The 14,556-nt window shown below is 44.8% G+C and overlaps 1 protein-coding gene across 4 annotated transcripts in view; it reads right to left on the bottom strand.

Moving 5' to 3' along the window:
* The window catches only part of rttn (rotatin), a 28,719-nt gene that overhangs the window by 2,594 nt on the left and 11,569 nt on the right, over positions 1–14,556 (bottom strand). For 2 of the 4 annotated variants that reach the window (XM_019871881.1, XM_019871884.1), the window contains exons 22-44: positions 14,215–14,311; positions 14,059–14,124; positions 13,784–13,972; positions 12,828–13,070; positions 12,117–12,273; positions 10,818–10,984; positions 10,480–10,699; positions 9,585–9,713; positions 8,859–8,969; positions 8,124–8,282; positions 7,180–7,257; positions 6,320–6,521; positions 5,734–5,834; positions 5,564–5,651; positions 5,083–5,284; positions 4,882–4,972; positions 4,522–4,672; positions 4,271–4,408; positions 3,340–3,539; positions 3,149–3,254; positions 2,168–2,265; positions 1,763–1,840; positions 1,139–1,265 (exon numbers count right to left, since the gene is read on the bottom strand). In XM_019871881.1, the coding sequence (XP_019727440.1) occupies positions 1,139–1,265; positions 1,763–1,840; positions 2,168–2,265; positions 3,149–3,254; positions 3,340–3,539; positions 4,271–4,408; positions 4,522–4,672; positions 4,882–4,972; positions 5,083–5,284; positions 5,564–5,651; positions 5,734–5,834; positions 6,320–6,521; positions 7,180–7,257; positions 8,124–8,282; positions 8,859–8,969; positions 9,585–9,713; positions 10,480–10,699; positions 10,818–10,984; positions 12,117–12,273; positions 12,828–13,070; positions 13,784–13,972; positions 14,059–14,124; positions 14,215–14,311 (3,198 nt within the window). The remainder of the gene's footprint in view (positions 1–1,138; positions 1,266–1,762; positions 1,841–2,167; positions 2,266–3,148; positions 3,255–3,339; positions 3,540–4,270; positions 4,409–4,521; positions 4,673–4,881; positions 4,973–5,082; positions 5,285–5,563; positions 5,652–5,733; positions 5,835–6,319; positions 6,522–7,179; positions 7,258–8,123; positions 8,283–8,858; positions 8,970–9,584; positions 9,714–10,479; positions 10,700–10,817; positions 10,985–12,116; positions 12,274–12,827; positions 13,071–13,783; positions 13,973–14,058; positions 14,125–14,214; positions 14,312–14,556) is intronic. The other 2 variants (XM_019871883.1, XM_019871885.1) reach the window with 1 other exon arrangement.

Raw genomic sequence — 14,556 nt, 5'->3', positions numbered from 1 at the left:
CTCCGGGTGGTTGTTACAGTGCTATGACTTTAATCAATTTTCTTCTCTTTGGAGAAGTAACATAAAATAAATGAAGATGATTTTCTTTTCTATGCAAGCGTTTTTTGTTTTTGAAGCAGGTAACAGACTTGTTGAATGTTGCTGCTTGTTGGTGATGTTAATTCCGGCAGAGTAACATATGTATGCTAATGTTCGCCTCGGGCTCTCTCAACACCAGCCGAGGCATATCGTCTTCATTATGGACCTATTTCCCGCAGTCAGATAAATAATTTGCAGCTATGCGTCAAGGATGATGTCTTTTTTTCCTCCCACATTTTGGGAGGGATTCTCATCTTTTTTAATGTTGACATTTTTCTGGCTAAAACAATATGTGTCAAAGTATGCACGGATTAAAACAAACTGACTGCAAATAAGGCCTTAGATGAAAGGCTTGAGATGAAACATTCACTTTTCTCTCTGGAGACCCGACGGTAGCCGGAGGGCGGATGGTGTAACATTAAGCCTAACTGCACGCAGCCTCAACACAACCTGCTGTTCTGTTAACCCTTTGGGAAAAACCACTGGCTGACTTCAGTACTTTCTGATGCCTCATAGCTCTCTGCTTATATGGCTGAGGGATGCGGGGTGGGTGTCAATAGTGCCGGCCCCCGCTGAGGAAGCAGTGCCAATCAAATCGAAATCTACACAGCGCCAGAAAAGCGGCTCACAAGTCTCGCAAATAAAACCTCCGATTTCCATCGCACACGTGCCCTGGCGCGTACGCATCAAAGGGACCACAAGCTATTTATCAAAGTAACATTTCCCAGTTTCCTCCCTGCGAATCTTGACTTTTCTTCTACTGAAAAACTGCTTTTTCTTTCAAGCCTCTCGGCATGCAGACTTCCAATTAAACCGGAATACTAATTACTGAGGCAGAACAGAGAGGCTCCAAAAATGATCTCCCTCGGGTGTGAAATCCGCTGTCGCGCACACACAGCGAGACGGCCTCTCCTCGGCACACTGTGGGCATTGTGGCGCGCCGGTCTTTGCACTGGGACACACAATGCTCAGTGGTGAGTGCAGCGGACAATGGCCGCATTGGACAAATATGAAGCGAGGCACAGAAGAAAAACGGAACACATCTGAGACATATAGAAACCTTTGGGGCAGTCGGCGGTATAGACGCAGAGGAGCTCCAGCACTGCCTCCATGATGGAGTCGTCCAATAGGAGCCATGGCCAAAGGGCGTGCAACACCAGTGTGAGGCATGTATCTTTGGCCAACACCTATGCAAACGGGAAAACACAAAGCCCTCATACACAAGCACACGGAGGTGTACGGTTCATGGGAAGTTATATTTGATCATTTTGCCCCACAATGGATTTGAAATGCAAAGTAAAACAAGACACTCTCCAAACACATTCTGGTGCACCAAGTCATACTCAATGCTAACAAGGCACTTCCAGTCTACTTGGTGTGTTGCTTCCTTATTTTGTCATTGGCACTCAAATTTATAATCGCAGACTACAGACTGAGTTGCATCCTTTGCTTGCAGCCAGTCACCATGGCGTTGCTGCTCATAGGCAAGCCACATCAACCAGACCACTCCAATAACAAAATAAAGCTCATGAATACGCTTGATGAGTCACTCTTTTTATGTGGAGCCATACACGTTTTAGGGGGAACGCCGAGCCTAATTTGAAAGCACAGCGTTGGGTACTCAGAGCAACCATTTTAAACCAATTAGCAGCAGGGAATTAAAAGGCAAGACACAGAGGCTCACTTTGCATTCCCGGTTGCGGTAGATAGCACTTCGCAGGATCTCCGCAGTCAGCTTAACTTCCTTTAAGTAGCCCTCTTCCTGATGATGTGGAAAAAGACAGTCAAATTAAGCGCTTGCACAGTCACACACCATATTTGATAACTAAATACGTGCGGACAATGGCACCTCGCTAAAGTGGCAGATTCATGCAATTCCTCATCGACACAAAGTTAAAAAAAGGAAAAGAGCACAATCAAAGCCAAAATTACAACTAGATAACACAGAACAGTCTATTACACTTATTCATCATTATTTTGAATGTATTACCGATGTAAATTACACCTGAGGCTCCGAACATATCACCACCGTTTGGGGGAGCGTTACATAACTTTATAGCAATAGTCACAGGTTTTTTTCTTCCCTCACCTTTTTGCGGTGGGAAGGCTTGCCGCTTCGGACTGACTCCAGGTTGAGCTGAGAATGAGTCTGCTTCATCTGCTCCACGCAGCTGTCAATCAATCCAGCTGTAGCAAGCGCACACACACACACACACACACACACACACACACACACACACACACACACACACACACACACACACACACACACATGAATAAATGCACACATCAACCCACTCGTATACATCCAACGCATTGCACACACACAAAATGACAGAGATTACATAAATGCAGCATACTGAGGAATTTCACATATTGCCAAATAAAATAGCAGGGTTTTGTGAAAATATGAACACTAGATTAAGATAAATCATTTCACAACTTTTGACACTATCGATGTGAAACATAGCATGACGATTTCAAAATCACAAAAAGCTATAATTTAGGGGCAAACCTGGTTGGACAAGTAGGCTCAGCCTGAAACAAAACAAACCAACAAAGATTCCATGCCAAAATTTGCTTGCATTTGTGATGATTTACAATTCCCTCCACAACACACGCTCCCTTTTGTTTTTGGTTAATGCGCAGTGTTGAGTTAGAGCCAAAGATACCTTTGAGAATTATGGCCAAAAAGTCAATACGCTTCGATGTTTTTCTTCATTAAAAAAAAAAAAAAAAGAATCCATCTCGCCAACCTCTCATGGCCACGACACACATAAAGGAGAAAGCTGTAGCACATGGGAGATTGTTGTCACACGTAGGATCCAGCTGGCCCTTGCCAAGAATTCCCGTGGCTCCTTTAATGTTGCTGCAGGCTTCTTTGCAGTCTCCCTGATCAGTGTTGCTCTCATTATTTCACTGCACTGTTTCCTTTATAGTTCACATTAAAGCAGGCAGTGCTAAAATGATTCTACTTGGTCAAATTTAGACATCACAAAATTGGTACGGGTGCTTAGACATTTTATTTATTTGATTTACGACAGGATTGCGTTACAAAAAGGCTTGCTACCTGTAGCAGCATGGTTCTGTGCTGTAGCGCTGCTCGCCAGCAGAGCCATCAGAGCGCTGGCTGTCAACTTCTTAAGTGGATCCTGAACAGTCCTCCTTTCAAAACTCTAAAACGGAAAGAAAGAGCCCAACAAAAATATGTGTGTATTTCTGGACGTGTGACCAGACAGCTTAGTACATCCTGCTCCTCACCTGCAGCAACACATCACAAAGATGGCTTGCTGACGGACTGCTCAGCGCATCGGCTAAAGCGGCACCGTGGTCCAAATTCAAAGGCCTGGCCGCTCCTCGCCTTTTAGTCTCTTCTGCAAAAATGGTGGAAAGGAAATGCAAAGCTCCTTGGTGCAGAGGAGGGTCCACAAACTTCTCGTGCACGCACAATGAAAGTGTTCCTGCACAACACAAGAGAACAAGGAAGGACGAAGCCCAGAATGAATAAAAAAGCAGACAAATAAGAAAGCTGGTGGTGATCATCATGATCCATTATTTATTCAATAGATGGTATTGCAAGCTGATGGATCGTTTTATCCACACCAACCTGCCATAAACAAACCCTGCCATGAATGCAGAAAAATGGCTCAATGTTCATCTTTTACTGGAATCATTAAAAGTCCCTGCTGTGCCATCTATCTGAGGGAGCCGTGAGGAGCCGAGGTTGTTTAAGGACGACAATAGTAAGGGAAGACAAAATGCACAATTGTGATGCAAACACGGGGGAAAAAAAAAATCCACGTAAAGAATGTGTCTAGACAGAAAGCGGATTATTAGAGGCTACAACGGCACTCCTGCCACAACGTTTGTCCAAAATGACACACAAAGGCTTTCGATCAGAACTTGATTTTAATTTCAGTTTGGTTTGCGACCACTTCTTGTAGCTGATCCAAGTCATTTTTACTTCTTTACGATTCGAGTGTTCATGTATTGCAATGATTGTTCCATGCACCAATTTAAATATGCGTTCCCAACATTTTGTTTTCCTTTTCATCCAAAACGCAATTTAGGACCACTTGGTAACCGTGCTATTTGTTTTTTTTTTTTAATTTTGTTTTTGTTTTTACATTTATGATTGCCATTACAGCTTTTCCCATTCGTCGACTTTGAACACACGCATCTATAAGAGTACCTGTGAACATCCGCCAGTTTCTCCCCAGTGCGGCAGAAACAGATGGGTACACAGTCAAACTGTCTCTCTTCACCAGAGTAGCCATGAGCGTAAACACATCCGCCCAGCATGTGAGGACAGTGTCCCGCGTGCCTGCATCTGGGGTTTAAACATGGGAGGTTATGTCAAATAAACGGATACTTTTGAGGCTAAAATGAAGTAGGCATACACAGAAATAGCAATACAGTTTAGAATGATTATAAGGGCCACACCTAGTCCTTCCGTGTTGAGGGTGAGTACTGCCACAAGGGTGGACAACAATTGTTTCAGGAAGTCCAAATGGGCAATCAGCTCTGGGCTGAGTGAGACACATGACTGCAGCAGCTTGGAAAAGCCAGACAGGAAGTGAAGAAGCATGACCAGCTACGCATAGACAAGAAGAAAAAGAGACAATTCAATCCCCAATTCCGATGCCAAAAGTGAAGGTGTCCACAATCTGTCACTCGTAATGCAGTACAATATTATCTTGCATATTATTACACCAGAAGTGGCACGAGTAGGGGGAAAAACGGGAACGGACGCTCAACAAGCCTTCCATACTTCCTACGCTGAAAACTTCCCTTGACTGTCACCTGACTTTTGATGTCTTCTCTCTCTCCAGGAATGATGTTTGGTGCCTTGATTTCACTGAGGCATTTCTCAACAGGTCCAATAGCCACCAAGCTAAAGGAAAATTGTATATTGAAATGTATCAGCGGTATGTATCTGAATTTTAGTATTTGCGGTAATTTAGCTAATCACGACGGCTATGAATTTTGCCCGTGGCCTCTTACCCCGCCATCGCTCCCAAGAGCTGGTTCTGCCGGATGGCCGTCAGGGTAAAATCTGGCAAGATGGCCAGCAAATTCATCAGCAGGCCACAGTGGGCCACAAGAAGGTCAGGGGTAACCATGACGACCGGCTGTGTGGACGAGGGCCGGCATGGTTGGAGGTCTTGCGAGGCAACAGAGTCGCTGGTGTCAATGTCGCTTTGGCCTAAAAGAGATGTCATAGAGCCACTAAAAATGACGCAGCAGATTGTTGCGATTGGACCCTAATTGCCGTTGTGTTGTCTTGTGCCAGCCTGAACTTTTTTCGTTTTGTGGTGAAACAATTTTTTTTGCCATATCTAACTATTACAAATCCACACACTTTGTGCCAGCCTGAACTTTTTTCGTTTTGTGGTGAAACCATTTTTTTTTGCCATACCTAACTATTACAAATTCACACTTCATAGAATTTTCAGGAATTTCGAGGGTGCACGCTGAATGCTACCTTGCGCCATTAGCCTGCTAGCAGGAGCGTCCGCTGTGAAGCTCATGGGGGACACAGCCCTGGAGATCTCAGACCCTGACCCTCTGACCTGTGATAAACCACATGGATTTGAATGAAAATGTTCATTTGTATGAGTGTGGTGCACATTGAATGGAAAAGAGCAAGCTAACCGTTGTGCTTGACGTGGACAAGGAGCTGGGAGGTCTGCTGGAATTGGCAGTCGGTGCCGCTGCCGCGGCACTTCTCCAAAACTGCAGAGAATTGTCCGAAACTGGACATGCACAAAGAGCGCACATTGGCCAAGACTCATACAGCGTTCAAGGTCAAGGCATTTTCACAGCCCAGCCCCTTCATGCTTTGGAGAATGACATATTTAAACAAGGTATGGTTTTAAAAAGGTTTTATTAGTTTGAATAGTATTTGTTTATTTTATACTGCTCAATACCAGGTCTAACATTCCCGAGTAACGTCAATTTTGCCACGTAAAAAGTACTGAAACACTGAACAATTAGACATGTTCATTCACAAGTTTCGAGAAGATAAATGAAGTTCGCCCAAAAAGGATATCGTTCATTTTAGGTTCCCTGTGAAGTGTCATTTTGAAGGCCGAACAGCTGTAACTTTTCTCAAGCATGAGAAATAATTGCATTTCTGATTGGTATGGACTTTTTCCAAGCACTATGCTTAATTACTTTCTTCAGAATTCTGTAAAATGTGCCTACTATAGATATACGTATAGACGTGAGTAAAACCTACCATTTGAAGCACCATCCAAAGACGCAAGCTGACCGGCAGCACCAGCAACAGTGTTTTGGAGGTGAAAAGTGTACCTGCCTCTGTAACAGGCAGAGGCAGACAGAGCAACGTGCTGGAAATACTGACAGTGGTAAAGCAGAGCCTGGAGCGCAGGAAGACCCACCAAAGACGCGCCAGACACCTCACTGTGGACACGAGGATGCTGGCGGAGTGACAAACACAAAGAAAAGAAAATCTTCAATCAACTTTTTTTGTTTTAACGCAAACTCACCGTGATGCCCCGAATTGTGTTTTAAATGTTTTCATATTTACACCTTACAAAGGGCATGCAGCTTTTAAATCTTGATTAAAAAAATGTACATCCTCAAAGAGTAGATTATCATGGAAATGTTAACGCTAATGCTATCCTACAGTATAAAATATCCAGCTGATGCATCACAAACACAACACAGAAAGCCACTCTAACAATAACAGAACAAACCCACATGGATGGGAAGCATTTCTCATGTGCCGAGTGTGATGTTTTCAGACCTCTGTTTCAGTTCAAGAGAGAACTCAGAGTGACCATACGGTTTATTCATTTATTTGTTTCCTTCGATGAACACCCCGTCTAAAAGAAACCTCCAAAAAGATGCTATTGATGTTCTAACTTTGGTGGGAGTGCTGGAGGGGCCTGAGAAACCAGAAATGCTTCAATTCGAGCCGCTCTCCTTGCTCTGAACCCCGTGGGGCTCAACAAGAGAGGAAATGGGAGTTCGGAATAAAAGGTTTGAGGGTGTAAAGAAGAGGGATGGGAAAAAAATGAGAGAACAGTTCATGGTCCACAAAAAGCTTTCTAACTGGCTGGCAGAGCGGCTGACCTGCCAGTGGGAGTCCTCGGCCTCTTCTGCATTGGCAGGCATGGGCATCACCAGCAGGTTCTGGAGGATAAACGCAGCCTGGACAGACAACCACACAGAAAAGGAAAGAAGGGAATGGGCGCACACACTTTTCAGTTTCAAATGCATCGGCAACAGCGCCCTCTGCCAGCCTTTAGCTGCTAGTTCATGACTACGTTTACGTTGAAATTTCTCAGTCCAAACACTTTCAGCTTTTGGTTGAAACGTGAAATAATGAACTAAAAGTGCAGGAATGAAGGCATATCATATGATCTGAGCATCCATTCGGATTATAATCTGAATCTGAAATGTGGGAGTTGCTTTGACATATTATCCAGCATTCACATTAAATGTGTGTGAAGATTTTTTTTTTGTTCAAGCATAAGAGCAGCACAGCTCAACAAGTCCAACTCGGACAAAGAACAAAATGTGTGGTCCATTTCGGTAAGCTATTATTGTTCGCAGCTTGAACAACTGCTGGTTCCGAAATATTGCGTTAGGGCTTTTTCTGCAAGAACATGAGAGGCGAGATCAGACGCAAATGTAACACCAGGGGGCATGAATATGTGGTATCTTGAGATTGACGGGAGATGCTGTGAATGGTAGGTGGCAGTTATTGCTGTCAAATCTGGAGATGTTAGGTTTACTCTGCTGGTGAATTCATTGATGGGGATCTTATTATTCGATGAAAAACTAAACCTACGGTATTTGCCTTTTTTGTGCTCAAAGTGACATGGAATTATGATGAAGTGAGTTGCTTTGCGATTATTTTGTGGTGGGAGGTGTCAATGACTCCCTTTTTTTTTCTTTTTTAACTCACTTGCAGCAGGTATTAATCCCCATGCTCGATGAATCGTGGGGGCTAACTGTAGTTATTTTGTATATGTACCAAAACAAGAAGATGAAATAGTAAGTCATTTATCTACCTCTCTCCGGACCATGCTGCTCTCATGCTGATCAAGCAGGATGTTGAGCAACGTGCCCCACAGGCCTCCGCTGATGTTCTGGCAGCTGGCGCACAGAGCCTGGCACCCGCTCTCCACTGAGGACAGAGCAGCGCCTAAACCCAAACTGGCAAATCTCACCTGCGGGGACAATTGGGAAGGATGTCGAGAGAAATTTAATTAGAAGGAACCACACACATACACACACACGAATGAACAAACATCATGCATCTATTTTCTCTCCCACTTGTCCTGATTAGGGTCACAGAGGAGCCGGTGGCTATCCCCACTGACTGGAGGCGAAAGGTGGGGTGCGCACCCTGGATTGGCCGGCAGTCAGTTACAGGGATGAACAAACACCAACCGGTAGTCCTCATTTTCTGTATGGCCCCGATGACAACCCATTGAGACGGATAATGTCTCTTAGCTTATGAGTTGTGTGGGAGCTTATTTTTGGCAGCAGGGTGAGAATTGATGCGACTCGCTGTCGCACACTCCTTTTTCTTTGTAGTCTAACTTCTTGTGATGCTCTTTTGGGGTTTTAGCTTGTCCCCGAAAGCCAAGAGTCTACAAATGATCACTTTGTGACAGTTTATGAAGAAGAGCTGGGAGGGATGGCGAACAAGCTTGAATACTAAAGACTCTGGCTGCCTCGATGGTTTCATAAAATGCTTCAAAGGTTGTTTGATGAAAATGAGAGGAATGGGACAGCCATACCTCTTGATCCCTGTCCACCCAGAGTGGGACAAGCCAGGCCAAACCCATCTGAGAGGCGTTTGGTTCCTCGGCGGTGCTGTCGTTCCCCAGAGCCCACATGGAAATCATGTCCTACGCCAGACGTAAGGAAAACATTTGGCTGCTTTTTAATAATGTGCAGCCTTGTGCTCGCAGAATATCAATAGGAGGCATTCATTGCAAGGTCAAATTCAAGCATTTTCAAGATCAGTTTCAAAACTCTTCCACGTAAATATCTCGAGGATTATGTATCATTCCCTACAAAAGTCATTTGATCATTTGTTCTTGACATACGATACTGATCACTTAGTGGACTAACTGTCCAACTCAGCGTTTCACAACCTTTGGCTTATATTTAACATCTCATGGCATACCACCCAAAAAAACCCCAAAAACATCATTCCCTACAAAAGTCATTTGATCATTTGTTCTAGACATCCAATACTGATCATTTAGTGGACTAACTGTCCAACTCAGCTTTTCACAACCTTTGGCTTATATTTAACACCCCCCCCAAAAACAAACCAAAAAAAATGGATCCCCACTTAAGCATTTTATTATCGGTTATCATCCTTTCATATTTAATACACTTGTATATTGTGCAAATGGTCATAATTAATATATTATAATGAATTATTTCAAGTACACGATAACTTTGCAGCGCGTGAGAAAAGGCTGCACAAATCCGCGTATACATGCACAGCTCACCTTTTCCTTGCTCTCCGTCATCATCTCATGGGACAAGTGAAGCAAGCAGACCACAGCATTCTTGGTCACACCTTTGCCCATGAACGACATGGAGTTGCCTCCCCACTTCACGTAAAAAGAGGAGATCACCTGTGCAGAAGAGAGAGGTCTTACTATGGCCCTGTCACGCTACATGCTCTAAGATGGACATGCATGCCGCTCCCCGCTGTTTGACATGTCAACAAGCAAAAAATACTGGAAAGGACACATGTCGCTCTGTTGGATGTTATCATATGCTCATCACGAAGCCAAAAGACAAGCTTTAATACAGCCGAGACTAATTATGCTGTCTCGGTGTGCCATCAGAATGTGGGACTGCACTGAAGAGCAGATAAAGAGCGAATCGCTCAGGCAGTCTGCGAAGCTTTAGGGCCCTTCAGAGCCAAAAGGAACGCGCACAAAAGGTGTGCGTGCGACAACTGAGCGGCCGACTTGGGTTTGTGATTGTTGTGCGAGAGTGGCATACTCGCAGGAGGACACCAATCGAGAAGAAACACCCTTCACTCTTCGTGTGATCTTAATTTATATTCGCAATCAGCACGGACGAACTGTTGTGTTAACACGACAACCCGTTCCGCAGGGGCTTTAATTGGGAAAGACAAAAGGTCCGGACACACGGCTGCTGTGCAAGATGGTCCGCCGCTCCGTGTTACGGCATCATTTAAATGGGCGGTGGGACGACTGAACAGATGGAGCGGGCAGGCTTGATTAATCTCATCAGTATCTCTGCATTGTGCCATATCTAATCAATGTGATTTTTTTTAACCAATTCACACACACACACACACACACCCACACACACACACACACACACACACACACACACACACACACACACACACACACACACACACACCTCGAGCAGGCCGCTGAGATACTTGGCGCAGAGGGAGGCGGGCGACAGGTCAAGGCAGTGCGAGCTCCAGCCAGACTGGGCTGTAAGGCTGACGATGCCCTGCAGAGTCCTCTCCAGGCTGGGGAGGCCATAGAAGTGGGGGGCGTCAGACACCCGCAGACTCTGAAGGAAGCGGAGTGCCAGCTGGCTCTTGAAAGGGCCGGCAAGTGCCAAACATAGCCTGCAATGACAGACAGCCCAGACAAACCAGAAAGGACAGGCATGAACAAGTAGCAATGGAGGATGCAATCAGGAGGATCTACGTTCTCGCCTGAACCTGGTTTGTGACACCATTTTACCTGTCTGAGGTATGTGTCAGCTGACGTAGCAAGTTTTTAAAGAGGTTGGTGAGCTCTCGCTGTAATTTCTGGCTAACGTGATTCTTCACTTCTTCTGGCTCCTCGGGGTGTTGGCCTGGACTCGCAGTCTCCACTCCAGGCAGCAAATTAAGGAGGGACACTGTTTCCTAAAGGAGTCAACATCAAATTACTGTCGTAGAAAAAGATTTGTGTCCACCGGAAATCACTGTGTCTGAGCACGTGCTGCTCATGGACAAGGCATGCAGTCAATGAGATCTTTACAGTACACACATTCTGGATCAGAACTAAATCCATGCACATGAAGCCATGCTATTCACGGAGGTTTGGGATACAACTTCAGCCCACACACCCCCACGCACTCAAAGAATGTGGAAATATATATTCTTAGAAACTGGAGTAAAGGAGAAATCCCCGTTTATCTGCCTCGGTGAATTTATTACCATCCTTCCCCTGAGTCTGGTGTTCTGGTCGACACACTAGCATGAAGACAGCTCGACTTACCTGAACTAAGACACCGAGGCGTATACTTCCACTAACATAGCCTGTTACTGGGTCATTCAGAGTTCACTGCTGTGAGTGCAGTTTTTACCTTTCACTTTCATTTTTGGAGCAGTCTGCATTTTTGACAATGAGATAGTGTGTTCAAAGTCCGCTGCTCAAAGAAAACTGGACAGAGAAAACGTGTATCTTTGTTGGACTTTTTACTGATTGTATTTGAGTGGCCCTGCCGTAGAGACTATCTTGAGGACTACATTGTTGTGGGTCACCAATGCATGTAGAGAAAGCACCAGATGCTGTTGTGTGATTACAGAAAAGTGAGGGCGGTGTGTCTCACAGCAACCAGGCATTCAATCTGAATCTACTGTGGGTGCCAAGACTGGGGGGGACCTATTGCTTACACAAGCACGCACACATGCTCCCCCCCGTACAGGCAGACATATTAATGAGAAGCTGATTAAATTAAAAAAAAGGTAGCAGCAAGTATTTTGCTCCAGGCAAAAACAGAAATCCAAGCCCAGGAAGTCATCACTGCCGCATGTCTGAGATGGAAGCTTCAAACTGTGATGAGATTGTTCTTGTGTTTTTATTTCATTTATTCTTTTTTTTTTTTTTTTTTGTGCAGGTGTTAAATATTTAGAGGTGGTATTGTTGCTTTGATTACAGGTACAGTATATCACCATCTGTGCTGGAGAGAAGAGTTTAACTGGATTACCATAACAGAGGTGCACGCGTTGCTGCTTTGCTGGGCTTTTCTATCCCCCAAAATATGCTGCCTACCACCTCGTTGAGAAGCAGTTCCAACATCCAGCGCAGGTCCTTGTCCTCCGGGTCAGACCAGTGTGCGCGCGCATGTTTGAAGTATGTGTTCAGAAATGCAACGACGTATGCCAGCAGCCTCTCGTCCTCCACAGAGGCTGGATGGACCTGGAGAAATCTGCGGGGGGGAAGAGCAAAAAGACGATACACGCACATTTTAACATAAATCGGTCTGCTTGAAAATGTGTCAATGTTAAGGGTTAATTAATCATATCTCCCTTTCAATGCTTTAATAAGCATGTCGGAATGCTGTGCACTGTTGGAAGAAATTACCCTTCTGAGCCACGAAGACGTTTAATTTAGTGCCGTCCCGCACTGTTCTGCAAAGTTGCAGAAGCAGCCAAGATAATGGAAGTCATAAAGAGCATGCCTTAATTAGCTTCATTCATTCAGCTCAACAAGACACACTGAAGGCTACATGGGCAAAGATTTAAGACACTCCTGATTTAATTCAACAACAAATCAAGGCTTGGATGAAATCCCACAAATTTTCTGGCTTTTGGCTTCCCCACTAAATTCATGAAAAAAAAAAAACGGGGGGGATTGTGTTCAACTTCGGAGGTTGTGGACGAAATCCCACATATTTTCTGGCTTTTGGCTGCCCCACTAAATTCATGAAAAAAAACGGGAGGGATTGTGTTCAACTTTGGAGGTTGCAACGTGTGTTTGCACCTGGTCACGGCAGCCTGCCAGTTGAGCGGGTGTAGCGTTTCTCTACATCTGTGGGTGGCTGTGTAAGGGGCGGACATTGCGTCGATCATCAAGTAGATGTTGAGCCTGGAGAGGGCGGCGATCACAGAACTGTGTCCCGCCGCCATGACCACAGCCTGGACGCAGTCCTGCAGGGCGCTGGGAAGGTGGGTTGCTCGCAGGGATGCAACCTGGGCCTCCGTAAGTTTCAGGTCCGCATGGAATCTGAGGGATGAACGACAATGCATGACTGCTGCAAGCACATAAAAGCATGCTTAGACTGAGCTGCACAAAAGTTTGAAAAGTGTGAGGCAATCCTCCTCTGGAGGGCACCATGGAACTGCAGGTTATAGGTGCAGCAGTTTGGAAAAAAAAGTGTGAGGCAATCCTCCTCTGGAGGGCACCATGGAATTGCAGGTTATAGGTGCAGCAGTTTGGAAAAAAAATGGCGAGGAGACCATTTTCCAGAAAAAAAAAAAAACGATCAAGGCACAATGACAAAAACAGCATGCCATGCTCATCTGTTTCAATTAGGTCCCATATCAGAGAAATGAAGACAAATGAAATGCAAGATATCAAACATGTTTCAGGACAAATTTTTCACAGGAGGATACGTTAGAGAAGGGGCAACATCTCTCTTCATCTGGAATATGATGCACTTGGGGACCCGTTGAAATGGTCCTCATTTGAAAATGCGGTGAATGACTTTTCATTGGGGGTGAAACGTTGCAGACCTGCCTCCAACAGATGAAAATCCGCCATATACAGACCATAGACATTTTTTTTCCGATGTAAAGTTTTACCCCTCCCATGCAGTAAACACATTCGCATTTGGTAAAACACTTTTTAAACACACTATAAACACATTTTTACCTCTAACAGAAGTGCAAGTGAAAATGTATCCAAATACTAAAAACATTCTTATTCAAGCGCATTACTTGGCGCTGTTGGTCGAGCCACTGGGATCTTCAAGCAGGTTGTCTATACCACAGTGCCAAGCAACGTTCCAGACCACCTGCAAGGCTTGACGTGCAGGGGCTAACGTCAGTAGATCTGAGGTGGGCATCAGGACGTAACGGTAAGGGCTGACAGCATGATGGCTCACAGCCTGGAAAGGCATCTTGTACCTCGGTGGTAAAAGAGACATTTAAGTTAGACAGAAACTGTGATGAGCAAGCAAATTAAGACTGAGGACGGCGGTCTCAAAGTTTACCTGCGAACTACGCAGAGTGGGAGGGAGAATGCCGGGAGAGGGTCATCGTTGGGTGACTTGTCCGACCTGATATGCCCCAAAAAATGACCGTAAGAGCGAATTCCAAAGTTGTGAATGGATGCTTGTGATAGATAGGAAGCAGATGTTAAAACTCACCACATTCCCATGCTGCTTATTTCATCAAAAAGCAGTAAACTCATGAGGACCGCAACCTCACCCCTGTTGTTATTGTTTGCCTTCATGATTAGAGATGCTATGGAGAAGACAAAGCATACACAGAAATACATTTTGTATGCGCTGTACATGCTCAATGTGAATGTACATAACACATGAAAATACAAAGGCTGATCGCCTTCATGCCTCTATAATTCAGCTCAAAGGAGCGCCAAGACACTGAAACCACCCCCTGCTCAGCTCTCCAGCAACAATTGATTTCATCGAGGACATTTCTTATGCCAATTATTACACATGCCTATAGTATGTCACAACATAGTTAAA

The sequence above is a fragment of the Hippocampus comes genome, unplaced genomic scaffold (assembly GCF_001891065.2).
Source record: "Hippocampus comes isolate QL1 unplaced genomic scaffold, H_comes_QL1_v1.1 scaffold487, whole genome shotgun sequence".
Classification (NCBI taxonomy): Eukaryota; Metazoa; Chordata; class Actinopteri; order Syngnathiformes; family Syngnathidae; genus Hippocampus; species Hippocampus comes.
The sequence above is the reverse complement of the archived record's forward strand: the minus strand, read 5'-3'. Positions and strand labels throughout refer to the sequence as shown.